Raw genomic sequence first — 15042 nt, forward strand, 5'->3', positions numbered from 1 at the left:
TGCGGTCAAATGGTTTTCCATCACTTGGTGCACCTTTAAGTGCAAACCTTATAAATAAAGCAGTAGTGTAATTACACCTGTAACTCACTGACACACAGAGTATATCAAACTGAAACCATCAAACAGTCAAAATCCATCAGCAGCTGATTTTAAAGTTCATATCCTGCAATCCTGTGTTCATGTCTCACAATTCTGAGTTCATATCTCGTAATTATGAGTTCATATTTCACAATTCCAAGTTTTTTTCTCACAATTCCAAGTTCAAGTCTCTCAATTCCGAATTCATACTTCACAATTCTGAGTTCATATCTCCCAATTCCAAGTTTATATCTCATCATTCCAAGTTCATATCCTTCAATTCCAAGTTTATGTCTCACTATTCCGAGTTCATATCCTGCAATCCTGTTCATGTCTCACAATTCCAAGTTCATGTCTCACAATTCCGAGTTCATATCCTGTAACCCTGAGTTCATATCCTGCAATTCCGAATTCATGTCTCACAATTCCGAGTTCATGTCTCACAATTCCGAGTTTATGTCTCACAATTCCGAGTTCATATCCTGCAATTCCGAGTTCATATCCTGCAATTCCGAACTCATGTCTCACAATTCCGAGTTCATATCCTGCAATTCCGAACTCATGTCTCACAATTCCGAGTTCATGTCTCACAATTCCGAGTTTATGTCTCACAATTCCAAGTTCATATCCTGTAACCCTGAGTTCATATCCTGCAATTCCGAGTTCATATCTCACAATTCAGAGTTCATATCCTGCAATTCCAATTTCATGTCACACATTTCTGATGTCGTACCTCACAATTCCAAGTTCAAACCTCACAATTCCGAGTTTATATCTTGCAATTCATACTTTTCTCAGAATTGTGAGAAAAAAAAATAGCAAATACCTTTTTTTGCTTGTTTATTCTATGACAGAAACAGGCTTCCATTCTATAATAATAAAGTGGCTTGACTTATGCCTATTTGTATAAGTACAGTAATGCTGTTCAATGACTGTGTGTGTGTGTGTGTGTGTGAGTGAGGTTCTGTTCTTCATCACATCTCATCAGGGTCTGTCAGGCTCTTAATTGATGTGCTTCTCTCTCACAACCCTCTTCCTTCTCCCGTCTCTCCGTGGGACTGTTATTGCTCTATAAGAGACACTTATACTTTATTATGTTGCAATTACAGCACATTAGCCATTGTTTGGAGTTTAAATGGGACTCTAAAATGCCACTTAAGCCATCGACTCTGTAACGCCACATCACAGTCCTGCAGGGCTTTAATTATGACACGCGTTCAAACGCAGACATGCCACTCCAAATAAACGAGTGCAATTAATTGTCGTTAATCCGTCCCTCGCTGAACACCGCTGATTTATTGTCAAATTAACGGCTGTCTGTGCCTGCAGGAGGAGGAGAGAGATTCCCAATCATGTCAGCTCATTCCTGACACAAACAACCAGACACGGACAAGCGATGCGAGCGACTCCTGAACCTTCGACACAAACACACCAGGATTCACTCATCACGAGCTGCTTCAGCATCCGCTGGGATTTACTCTGTGACACACACTGAAAGAGAGAAAACACTGACATCTCACTGAAAAACTCACATCCCACCAAAAAAAAGAAAAAGACATTATATTCTAAAATAAATCAAAATTACTTTTTTAAGGATTTTTTGCAATGATGTATAAATATTCTACATAAATTATTTTTTATTCATATCGCAGAAATTAATCAGGGGTTAAAAAGGGTATACTAAGAGATTGTGTGCGAAATCAATATTATTATTATTAAAAAAAAAAAAAAAAAAAAAAAACAACCATTAAAATATGGTCTTGGCACAAAATAAAATTAAAAAATAAATTACTCAATTGAATTCTAAATAAATAATATTGCATGTATTTATTTTAAAAATCCATTTTATTTTTTAACTTCACGATATCATGCAATTATTTGACATTTACTAGCAATTTTTAAAGAGAAAAAATTGTTTACACAATATTTTTTCGTGGACTGAAAAAAAAAATGGTGTAGAACTAATTTCCCCTAATAAATAGCTAGTAAATTTCACAATTAAATACAAAATAACAGCAAGTGACACATTGAATTAAACATGAAATTTTAGAAAAAACCTAATATAGTATTTTCTTGAAAAACCTACTTCAATAATCCAGCTTAACTGTTAAAACATCAGTAAATGTAGTTAATAAAAATAGGTTTCATTAATAAGTGTTTCTTGTGATTTTGGGCTTTGTTTCGGACAGACTCTCCACACACGCTGTGTTTTAACGCTCACTTTAATCCATTGATTAGCAGCGGCTCTTTCAGTCTCAGAGATGTATTTTTAAATGCACGTTCCTGAATAATCCTCTGACTCAAAACACATTATTCCTCTGAAGACGACGGGCCAGAACGACTGCTGCGATCGATCATCTCCACCCACAGCGCACACACTTACAGAAAAAGAGCAGCCCAAAGAGATGCATTTTCCTACAGCACCATTTTATTGGGATTAGACGTTTTTAGAAAATCATTTGTGTAGCTCTGTCCATTTAAAAACAATCATTTTGTGATAAAAAGGTGTTTTGTCAGGCAGCATGCAGCAAATGGAGATGGAAGATTGCAGACGTGTGCAACGTGAAGAAGAGGCTCAAAGTGTTTATCGATATCAGAAATCACTCAAGATGAGGAACGACAAACTCCAACAACAGTTACAGTTTCCACACACACTACTGTACACCTACAAAACAGCTTCGATTAACAAAGGCGGAGAAGAACTCAAGTAGAAAACCTGAATCGTAGTCTGTAAACACTTTGCATCATTACTCTTTTAGAAACGTTTGTTCGTCACTCCAAATAAAAGATAAAGATGTGAGTCACAAACGGTTTGGTTCTTTCTTGTTTGTGTCAGTATCTACACTGCTGCTCGAAAGTTTGGGTTCAGTGAGACTTGTAAAGTCTCTTTTGCTCATCAAGGCTGCATTTATTTGATTAAAAATACAGAAAAAAACAATAACCTTGCAAAATGTTATTTCAACATAAAATAATGGTTTCTATTTTCATATCTTTTAAAATATAATTTATTTCTGTGATGCAAAGCTGAATTTCCATCAGACATAACCCCAGTATAAAGTGTCACATGATCTTTAAGAAATAATTCTAATATGTTTTTTAGCATTCTTTGATGAATTAAAAATTAAAAAGAACAGGTTTACATCAAAATATAAATCTATATATCTTTGCTATCCCTTTTATCAATTTAACACATTCTTGCAGAATAAAAATTGTAATTTCTTTCAAAAACTGTAGAGTATATTGTTACAAAAAATTTCTATTTTAAATAAATGCTTTTCTTTTTAACTTTTTATTCATCAAAGAATCACAAAAAAAAAGTATCAGGTTCCAAAAAAAAAAATTAGTTTCCAGCACTGATAATAAATCATTATAATAAAATAATTTCTGAAGATCATGTGACACTGAAGACTGGAGGAATGATGCTGAAAATACAGCGGAGCATCACAGAAATAAATCAGATTTGAATGTATATTAAAATAGAAACATTGTAATAATATTTCACAATATTCATTTTTCACTGGATTTTTCATCAAATAAATATGAGACTTCTGTAAAACATTAAAAATCGTTCTTATCCCCAAACTTTTGACAGGTGGTCGTTTTAAGACTTTTAGTTCCAGTAAATGATTAATAAAGTAGTGATTGATCATAAAGCTAAACTTAAAAAGAAAAGGTTTAATGTTTGATCTTCTGCTTTAATGGTCGGTGAATCCAGGCATGGGGAAGGGACGAGCGAAAGCTTCAACGCGGCGACGCAGATCAGCGATACGAGACGCCGTCTCCGAGTCCTCCAGCAGGAAACTCTTGAAATCTGACAGCTTTTCTGAAGAGAAACAGAGAGAAACTGCATGAGGAGACAGAATCACATTAAAGTGGCAATAATGCTAATGTTCTGCATTTATTTAATAAAAAATACAGTCAAAATTGTGAAATATTGTTATGAGTGAAATAGCACTGTCAAACGATTAATCGCGATTAATCGCATCCAAAATAACAGATTTTGCTTACATAATATGTGTGTGTGCGGTGTATATTTATTATGTATATGAAAATATTTGACTGTGTATATACATATATATATTATGTAAGCAAAAACTTTTGTTTTGGATAAGATTAATCGCGATTAATCGTTTTACAGTGCTAGATTTAAAATAGCTGGGAATAACTGTTACAATGTAACTGATTTCTGTGATCAAAGCTGTCACATGATCTTCAGAAATGTTTGAAAACAATTCAACATTTTTGTCAGGATTCATAGATAAATAGAAAGTTCAAAAGAACAGCATTTATTTGAAATAAGTATTTCGCGTTTGTTTTTAATAACAGATATTAACAATATTTTATCTGAAATATTTTAAATAATTATAAAACAAACTATTATTACTGTACACCTATAATTGTATTAATGTGGAAAATAACTTCAGAATTTTAATTTTGTTACTGTGAAGCTGTCAGTGTTCAAATGACAACACATGATTTGCAATAACAACAATATTGTAGATATGTAATATGATCTATATTGTTGATATAAAACAAGACATATAATAAACACAGAGTAACAGCAGATCTCGGAGTGTGTACTCACTGGTCTTCTTCTTGACGTCCAGAGCGATCTTGATGCCCTGATCGAAGAAATCCACCACCTGCTGGAAGTCAGCCTCCTTGAACTGACGAGACGTGAGAGCAGGGGATCCTGGGAAACCAGCGGAGCACAGTTTGAGTGAGTGTGTGTGTGAGTGAGTGAGTGTGCATGCGTGCATGTGTGTGCGTGTGTGTGTGTGCTCCCCACCGAGTCTCAGGCCGCCGGGGGTCAGTGCGCTCTTGTCTCCAGGGCACGTGTTCTTGTTGGCTGTGATGGACAGCAGCTCCAGAACACGCTCGGCCCGCGCTCCGTCCATCCCCTGAGGCCTCAGATCCACCAGAACCAAATGATTATCGGTTCCTCCTGAACAAACACACACAACACTGATCTTCACTCAAACGAGTCCGACTGGATGAAGATCAACGGTCACTTCAACCAATGTCCAGTTCCCAGATATTACTGTTTTTGATTATGAGGCTATTATGCATTATATCAACATGAACAACCATTCTACTGCCATATTATACAGAATCTAAATTCTGACTTTTTTTTGTTTCCAAATTGTGAGGAAAATTATTTTTATATCAATTTTTTTTCCTACATAATTTCTTCAGAATAAAGTTGATGAAAACTCAAATTAAGAGCAGGAACATAAATGAATCCTCATCACAGACTGTAATGACACGTTTCCACAGTTATTAACAATGTAAATCTAGCAAAATGTTTCATATTTTCATAAAAAAATTTTTTACACATTTTTTCAATAGAATTTGTGTCAGTGATATTTTCAAAATCCTTGAGATAACTATTATAGTTTTTCATAATATTTTGAATCGGATATTATTTTTATATTTGCTTTCATGTTAATTTTAGTTAACATTTAGACATTTATATTAGTTGTAGTTGTTTTTAAATATGTCTATATACGTTTTATTTATTTTAGTTTCAGTTTTAGTACATCTGCATGAGGTTAAACTTTTTTACTTAGAAACTGTTGTCTATTGTTAATAATTTACAGTGATCTGTAATAACGTCAAAATCTGTTGCCAAACATTGAGTTAATACTTTTAAAACAATACAAGAACCGGTTTTCTTGTATGTCCTGGCTGATAAGGACAGAATTGGACTTATTCCTGAAGTTGGAGAAATGTTTTGAACCAACATTTTGAGTAAAAAAAAAAATCGTCTTAACCCTTGGTTCAGTTCAGAGTTGTCTGATCTTATTCACCAAAACACACTCTACGGCATAGAGCAAAGAACTCTAATAATACACCTGACTGACAATCATATAGGGCTATAGGAAATTAATATACTCAGTCCATTAGACAAGCAAAATCAAACACCATTTGACTGTTAACAGTCCTGTTACCTGAACATTTTCTAAAGGGGTCCCACAAGGAAACGTACTAGGACCAATACTTTTTAGTATTATGTTAATGACATTGCCCTTGTCGCAGGTGATTCTCGCGTACATTTAAATGCTGATGACATTTATACATACATTTAGTTCTTCCCTGACTACTACGGCCCGTTTTACTCTCTCTCGTCTAACATGCTTTCTCTAGTCTTCATTTAGCTTTAAATACAAATAAAACTAAATGTATGTTTTTTTTCAAAGAAATCTACCACATGTTGAGTGTCCACCTAATAGTTTCTGATTGGATGGCTCTGAGATCAATTATGTTGAATGCTACAAATATCTTGGTATTTGGCTCGATAGCAAACATTTGTCATTTGAAACTCATATAAATGCACTGCTCACAAAGGTTAAAACTCGCATTGGTTTGCTTTATCGGAACAAATCTTCTTTTACACGTTCTACAAAACAGCTACAATATCATTGTACTTGCTTTTAGTTATTTGCTTGTTCTTATTCGTCACTGTTTATAAGTGTGTTACTTATAATTGTATAATGTTTTGTATCTGTTTTTTATGCTGCAACTTGGCCAGGTCGTCATTGAAAATAAGAAATGGTTCTACTTCTGAGAACCCCAGAAATGTACAGAGTGAGTTTTGCGGTCTAAAGTGTTTAACAGCAGTCGTCTGTGTCATAATCATTGTTTCTCACAGGTGAGACTGAGTCATAAACTGATCTGCAGCTGCTTTAGACGTGATAAGAACAGAACGGAAGAATAACAACATGTGCGTCGATGTGAAGTGTGTCCGGCGTGCAGACGTTCAATTAGTTCTGCATATGTTACTCAGGAGAAACCGCAGCTGATACACACACGCTCACTGACGATAATAATAATATCCAGCACACAAAAACATCATTAAAAGTGTTTCAGTGCGATAAAATCATCAAGACTTCAGACGAAGAGTACGGCGTTGGACAAACATTCGTTCTGCTGCCGTTTGCTTCAATAAAAGTGATTTGGATTCACCTGAAACCGGCTGATGAGACATGAGAGAGCCTTTCTGTATAACTATAATGAGTAAATTAGCAGAAGAAGAAACACTCGCTCTGCTCCTTAAATAACTGAGAGTGGATAATAAACATCACAAACTATTATTAAACTGAGGAAAAGATGGAATAAATGAACTCTTTGCTTTGGTGGAAGAATGGAGTAAGTCAGTGTAAATCAGGTTCTCTATTTAAACAACTTTATGTGAGAGTGAAGAACTTGTTCCGTTTTACTTCAGCAATATATATATATATATATATATATATATATATATATATATATATATATATATATAAACATTAAACATCTTTACTATTAATTTCAGATTTTCTGCTCCAAATTAAGACCTTTTTATGCTTTAATTTGCTCAAAAAAGTTGAATTAAGACCCAAAGAAACCCTGAAAAACATCCTATTAATGTTTCTAAAAACACTGCTCATATGACGTGTTTTTAATGTGATCTGGGTTGTATTTCCTTCTGTTCATGTTTTTAAGGTCCATGAGGCCGTCTGCTTGATTATATGATGGGATGATATTTAAAGAAGCAGCAGATTTCAAGCATTAGTAGATCTTCATGCGTCTGAAGGACTTTCAAGGGTCAGTGCATTATGAAGATCTTATCTACCGCTTCAATACACACCACAAACACTGAATCATTGATAAGACTATTTATTAATACTGTATATACACTATAATCACCTGCTTTAGTTAATTAGTTCATTAAGACCTTTTGTGTTGTTCGTTAGACATGCAAAATCAAACACTATTTGACTGTTAATAGACCTGATCCCTAAAAATGTTCTAAAGGGGTCCCACAAGGAAACGTACTGAGACCTATACTTTTTAGTATTTATGTTAATGACATTGCCCTTGTTGCAGGTGATTCTCACGTACATTTATATGCTGATGACACTTATAAATTAACTCTTTGCTTTAGGTGGAAGAATGGAGTGACTCAGTTTCTTCTATTTAAACAATTTATTTGTGAGTGTGAAGAACTTGATCAGTTTTACTTCAGCAATAACATAAAAAAATCTAAATTTAAGCAAAATGCATATCTATTATCAGTTTGCTTACCAAGTAAATGCATCTTAAGTTAAGAACAGTTATAACAGTTATTTTGACTAGAAATAAGACAAAAGTACTAATTTGCGTTAAGCCTTTTTTGCAGTGTATAGGTTTGAGCCTCACGACCGCAGCACACCCTGATGAAACGCAGGAAAACTAACTTTATCTTCCAGGAGAATCCAGTGACATCGTCTCAGTCCCAGACAAACACGTTCTACTCACCTGAAGAGAAAACCTACAGCACAGAAACAGACAAGACGCGAGTGAAAAACCCACCAGAGACCAGCGTGTAGCCCTTATTCAGCAGTGCCTCAGCCATGGCCTTCGAGTTCTTCAGAACCTGAGCGATGTATTCACGAAACATGGGCGTTGTGGCCTGAAGAGAGACCGAATGAAGAGCTATCAATTATCAAAAATCATAAATGAGCTCCCAAGTGCACCAGTTATTGTTCAGGAGAAGATGAGAGAGAATAGAAGATGCTCCACGACGCAGATGATGCTGCATTTGGATATTAATTCAACATATGAAACGCCAATAAACAAGTAGGAGGTTGTGATCGACAGATATATCGGCTGACATTTGGCATTTTGAATATTTTTTTAATTCTAAGCAACAAAAAAAGTAGCAGTTGGTTGTTAAATCAATTTCTTTATTTTACAAAAGTATCAAGTAACATTTTATCATATTTGTTCATTTTCAAATTACATAATTTAGTATCTATCTATCTATCTATCTATCTATCTATCTATCTATCTATCTATCTATCTATCTATCTATCGGCTCATAGAAAGTAGAATGTATGGTCAACTGATATATTTTGCATGGCCGATATATTGGCTGATATTTGGAAAAAAAAAAATTGTATTGCAGCAAATACTATTACAGCATAAAAAAAAAAATCAATGTTTAATATTTTTTTTATCAAGTTAAATTTTTTTCATATCCATTTTCAAATTGTATTATTTAACAAACAAATCAATTAAGTATATATTTAATTTCAGCAACTGTTATACATGTGTTTTTTTAAATCTTTAAATTAATTATATTGATATGATATACATTGGCTTTATATTGGTCATTAATTCAATGTATGAACCATAAACAGAGTAAATCAATGCAGAAAGAAAGTGGTCGACCGATATACTGACATGAACGATATATCGGTTGAAATTTAGCATTTTTTTTATTATTTGGAAAAAATACTATAATAGCATAAAAAAATTAAGTAGTCTTTTAAAATAAATCTTATTTTATAAATTATTTTTTTAACAAGTTAATTTTTGTGATGCTAATTAATTTTCAAGTATATAATTTAGTAATTATAAAATAATATATATTTACTTTCAGCAATAGTTACATGTTTTCACGATGTTTGAAGTGAATATTGGGTAATATAATACATTTTAAATATTCAAGTAAATATTGATATACATATATATTGGCCGATATTTGGCATTTTTTTATTATCTGCAATGGCCAATAATTTTTTTTCCTGTTTAGCCAATATGTAACAGAAAGGCTAACACTAAAATACTCATCTCATTTAATTTAAACAAGTCTTCAAATCCTTGATTTCATATTCAGTGTGCTTTATCTAAAATTAGCACTAAATTATCCTTGTTCATAAAAATATTATTCCTAGCGCACACAAACTTACCAAGTCATTGAGTACTGTTGGTTACACCATTTAATTCCTTGTTATATTTTTAACAATTTCTTTATTTGTGAAAAATACTATAACAAATTTTTTTAAGTGTTTTCCCCCATATTTATTCATGATCATATTGCATAATTTTGTAAATATGTAAAATAAATATAAGTTTAATTTAAGCATGCACTATGCACTATGCATGTGTACTAGATGAACTAGTGCGATATCATATTTATCAGCTTATCATTGCCACTCTTCTCTCCATGATATCAGTATATGGGTTAAGGACTAGCAGAGAGATGACCTGGAATGATCTGGAAGTGAAAGCAAAGCTGTACCTGTTTGAGAGCCACAGCGACGCCGGCGATGGCGTGATTGTGAGGGCCGCCTTGAAGTGAAGGGAACACAGAGAAGTTGACCTTCTCCTCCAGGTCATACATGACCTCTTTGCCCTTCTTATCCAGCGAGCGCACGCCCTTCCGGTAGAAGATAAGCCCCGCCCTGAAGGGAGGAGCCAGAGCAGAGGAGGAGGAGAAACAGTCACTGATGGAGATGATGATGATGATTTACTGCTCAAGAAACATTTCTGATTATAATCAATGTTGAAAACAGTTGTGCTGAATTTAATTTTTATGTTGAAACTGTGATACACTTTATTTTTCAGGATTCACAGATGAACAGAAAGTTCAGAAGAACAGCATTTATTTGCTTTCTTTACTGTCACTTTAATCGATTAATGCATATTTAATGACTAAAGGTATTAACTTCTTTCCCAGAATGAATGGTTTGTGCACCACACACAGGCTTTGAGAGAGTGATCTCAGTCACTGCTGGAGCTGTACCTGGATCCTCGCAGTGATTTGTGTGTGGTTGTGGTGACGAGGTCTGCGTGTGTGAACGGCGAGGGGATGGCTTTGCCTGCCACCAGTCCGCTGATGTGAGCCATGTCCGCCAGCATGTATGCGTTCAGCTCGGTGCACAGCTGCCCGGAGACAGAGAGCAGAGTAAGACAGAGCTCAGAGAGGATTATGAAAGCGCTCGCAGCAAACCTCACAATCAAAGCGCTCCGTTATCGGCCCATCGGAGACTGACCTGATGAGATCCGAGCGCTTCTCCGGGGAACGAGCCCCAGAGACTGCAGCGCTTCACTAACACTTCTGAGCGTGACGCGACGCTCTCGGAGAAAGATAATCTCCAGCTGATCACACACTGATAATGTACACGGATACACTTAATCTGTCGTGGAATGTGTGTGTGTGTGCGAGAGAGAGAGAGAGAGTGCGTGTGTGAGTGTGTGTGTTTGAGAGAGAGTGCATGTGTGCGTGTGTGTGTATATATGTGTGTGTGTGTGAGAGAGAGAATGTGTGAGTGTGTGTGTGAGAGAGAGAGAGTGTGTGAGTGTGTGTGTGAGAGAGAGTGTGTGAGAGAGTGAGTGTGTTTGAGAGAGAGTGCATGTGTGTGTGTGTAATTGTGTGTGTGTGTGTGTGTGTATATATATATGTGTGTGTGTGTGTGTGTGAGTGTGTGAGAGAGAGAGTGTGTGTGTGTGAGAGAGTGAGTGTGTAATTGTGTGTGTGTGTGTGTATATGTGTGTGTGTGAGAGAGAGAGTGTGTGAGTGTGAGAGAGAGAGTGCATGTGTGTGTGTGTAATTGTATATATGTGTGTGTGTGTGTGAGCGAGAGTGTGTGTGTGTGTGTGTTTGAGAGTGCGTGTGTGAGTGTGTGTGTGTGTGTTTGGGAGAGTGTGTTTGTGTGTGTGCGTAAGAGTGTGTGTGTGTGAGAGAGTGCGTGTGTGTGTGTGTGTGTTAGAGAGTGTGTGTGTGTGTGTGTGTGTGTGTGTTTGAGAGTGAGTGTGTGAGTGTGAGATAGAGAGAGAGAGAGAGAGAGAGTGCGTGTGTGTGTGTTAGAGATTGTGTGTATGCGTGTGTGTGTGTATGAGAGAGAGAGTGCGTGTGTGAGTGTGTGTGTTTGAGAGTGTGTGTGCTAGAGTGTGTGTTAGAGAGTGTGTTAGAAAGTGTGTGTGTGTGTGTTTGAGAGTGTGTGTGTGTATGAGAGAGAGAGTGCGTGTGTGAGTGTGTTAGAGTGTGTGTGTGTGTTTGAGAGTGTGTGTTTGAGAGTATGTGTGTGTGTGCTTGTGTTTGAGAGTGTGTGTGTTTGAGAGTGTGTGTGTTTGAGTGTGTGTGTGTGTGTGTGTGTGTGTGCTTGTGTTTGAGAGTGTGTGTGTGTGTGTGTGCTTGTGTTTGAGAGTGTGTGTGTGCTGCTGACCTTGTGTTTATCTTGCAGTAAAATCAGGCCACAGTAAATTCGATCAACAAACATGAAACACACACAATCTCAGCCTGCAGCAGAAAAGCCGCACAAGATCTGAGGAAAGCATCTCTCAGAGACACAGACGCCAGCTCTGCTCGCACACTAGCGAGTGCCCTACATAGACATCATGACAACGTGAATAATGCATGCATTTAATTTAATTTCAGGAGGCATGATGTTTGAGCCTTCTCATGCGGTCTATGTAGGGCACTCGCTAGGGTTCGGAGAGTTGTCACGAACTGAGTGAGAGCTGAGAGGGATTATGGGTATTTGACTGTCCATCAAGCTTGTTGAAACATCATTTCATTAATGATGAATGTTAATGAGAATAATCATCATTCTTACTGATGTTTGTGTGTGTATGAATGAAGATGTGATTAAAAGCTGACAGCAACAGCGCAGTGTGTGTGTGTGTGTGTGTGTGTGTGTGTGTGTGTGTGTGTGTGTGTGTACTGTACTGTGAGCAGAAAGAGTGTTTGTCGTCTCCGAGGCGTCAGGCTTGAGCAGTTAAACACAAACGTGTCAGAGACAGACGAGTGTGTGTGAATAAAGAGAGCAGTGGAGACAGCAAAAATAAACTCAGAGAGAGAATAACATTCAGTGTTTTTATCTTAATGTACTTTTGCACTGTTTTCAATTTGCATAGTTTTAAATGCAAATGCTTTATCAAAGTAAAAACACTTCAGTACTTAACTTTAAAACCAAAAAACAAACACCACACTAAAATCTAATTTAACTTAGATTAAATCCAATAAGTGCACTTGTTGGACTGGAAAGAAAGTCTTTTAAATATGATCTTTATTCACCATGAAACAAAATTTTACCCAAAAATAAAAAGTTAGTTGTAAAATGTATTCACTTTCAGATCATCAGAGATCAGGAAGAGTTTGTGTCTTCATCAGGTTTGGAGAAATGTAGCATTTCATCATTGGATGCTCTGGAGGAAGTGTTATTCTGGATTATTAGAGTTAAAATCATCTTAATGCTGGATGTGTTTCAGGTTTTGTCTTCTCCAGATGTTCACTGATGGACTGGAGTGCTGTGGATTATTGGGATGTTTTTATCAGACTCTCATTCTGACGGCACCCATTCACTGCAGAGCATCCTTTGATGAGACACTGATGCAGTGCTGCATTTCTCCAAACCTGATGAAGACACACACTCCAGAAACATGTTTGGATGGACTATATTTCTTTAATTTCAGACCTTCTTGATGCGGCTGTAGTCGATGAGGCGAGCGTAAGCGCTGGTGCCGGCGATGATGAGTCTGGGTCTGAAGAGTCTCGCTGTCAACTCCATCTGATCATAGTCTATCAGACCAGACTCAGGCTGTGTGTGTGTGTGTGTGAGAGAGAGAGAGAGACAGTTAGCATTTAACATCTTTACTACAGAATATTTCTGCTGTCAGAAACACATCTTTGACATTCAGATTTATCATCAACAGTTCTTTCCAACAAACACACGAACAAATAAATAAATACATAATAAAAAGCGAGTGTGTGAGTGTCTGTGTGTGTGTGTCTGAGGGCCGCCTGTCGATTTCCTATTATCTCTCCCATAGAGAGGCGAGTGACCACTCATCCATCACACACACACACACACACATGTTGACTCTTTACTAGGATTTTAATATTCAGTGTCACTATGGTTCAGAGCAGGGTCATGAACTTACGTTGAGTTTGTAGGGCATCGACTCGAAGTAGATGGAGGTGGCTGAGATCCGCTTGACATCAGACATGTATCCGTGAGTGAGACTGATGGAGACACAGGACTCATTACACAACTGACGAGCGGGCGAGAGAGAGAGAGAGAGAGAGAGAGAGAGAGAGAGAGAGAGAGAGAGAGAGAGAGAGAGAGAGAGAGAGAGAGAGAGAGAGAGAGAGAGAGAGAGAGAGAGAGAGAGAGAGAGAGAGAGAGAGAGAGAGAGAGAGAGAGAGAGAGAGAGAGAGAGAGAGAGAGAGAGAGAGAGAGGGAGAGAGAGAGAGGGAGAGAGAGAGAGAGAAAGAGAGAGAGCGGGGGGAGAGAGAGAGAGAGAGGGAGAGAGAGAGAGAGAGAGAGAGAGAGAGAGGGTCACTCACTGTCCTCCGTCGGGCAGGTCCAGGCCCATGATGCGCTCGTGAGGGTTCAGGACGGCTGTGTAAGCGGCGAAGTTCGCTGGAGATCCGGAGTAGGGCTGAACATTGACACCCCACAGAGACGGGTCGAGGTCAAACGCCTCCAGAGCCCTCTTCTGACACAAGAGCTCGATCTGATCCACCACCTCCGCCCCGCCGTAATACCTGCACACACACACACACACACACATCAAGCGCACACGTACACACAAAATAACACATCAAAATAAATACAAATAATACATAAAATAGACAAATTAAATATAAATCGTTAATAAAAGTATAAAAAACTAATTTTAAGTAAATAAAGTGATACAAATAACAATACATATAAAAATACAGACCATAGAGAAAAAATAAAAAAACAACTGAATTATAAATAAATACAATAAGTAAATAAAGTTACAAAATAACAAGAAATAAAAATAATACAAATTAAATAGAAATAAAATAAACAAAATATACAAAACAAATTATAAATAAAAAAGTAAAAGTACATAAAATGATAAAAATAACAGAAAGAGATAAATTAAAAACAAAATTGAATGATTGAACAAATAAATGCATAGATAAAATACATAAAAATGTAAATACATAAAAATTATAAAAAGTACAAATAAAACTAAACAAAAATAAAAAATAACGAAATAATAAATGAATTAATGAATGAATAAATAATACAAAATAAATTATTTTCCTCGTTAAAATCCTTTAAAAAAATGTGTAAAACATTTGTTTTGGTTCCTGCAAATCTAAATATTAATCTCCAATCCTTAATCAGGATTCATGATGGTTTCATATAGAGATCACTTCACAATTCCAGCAAAAGCTGA

The 15042-nt window shown here is 36.3% G+C and overlaps 1 protein-coding gene across 1 annotated transcript in view; it reads right to left on the reverse strand.

Moving 5' to 3' along the window:
• Positions 1-1906: 1906 nt before the first annotated feature.
• LOC127959188 (serine hydroxymethyltransferase, mitochondrial) overlaps positions 1907-15042 on the reverse strand; it is a 23737-nt gene continuing 10601 nt past the window's right edge. Inside the window, exons 4-12 of the mRNA XM_052558209.1 lie at positions 14174-14374; positions 13768-13849; positions 13302-13424; positions 10628-10767; positions 10124-10286; positions 8410-8509; positions 4868-5023; positions 4664-4771; positions 1907-3901 (exon numbers count right to left, since the gene is read on the reverse strand). Of these exons, the coding sequence (XP_052414169.1) occupies positions 3774-3901; positions 4664-4771; positions 4868-5023; positions 8410-8509; positions 10124-10286; positions 10628-10767; positions 13302-13424; positions 13768-13849; positions 14174-14374 (1201 nt within the window). The 3' untranslated portion in view covers positions 1907-3773. The remainder of the gene's footprint in view (positions 3902-4663; positions 4772-4867; positions 5024-8409; positions 8510-10123; positions 10287-10627; positions 10768-13301; positions 13425-13767; positions 13850-14173; positions 14375-15042) is intronic.

The sequence above is a fragment of the Carassius gibelio genome, chromosome B6, assembly GCF_023724105.1.
Source record: "Carassius gibelio isolate Cgi1373 ecotype wild population from Czech Republic chromosome B6, carGib1.2-hapl.c, whole genome shotgun sequence".
Classification (NCBI taxonomy): Eukaryota; Metazoa; Chordata; class Actinopteri; order Cypriniformes; family Cyprinidae; genus Carassius; species Carassius gibelio.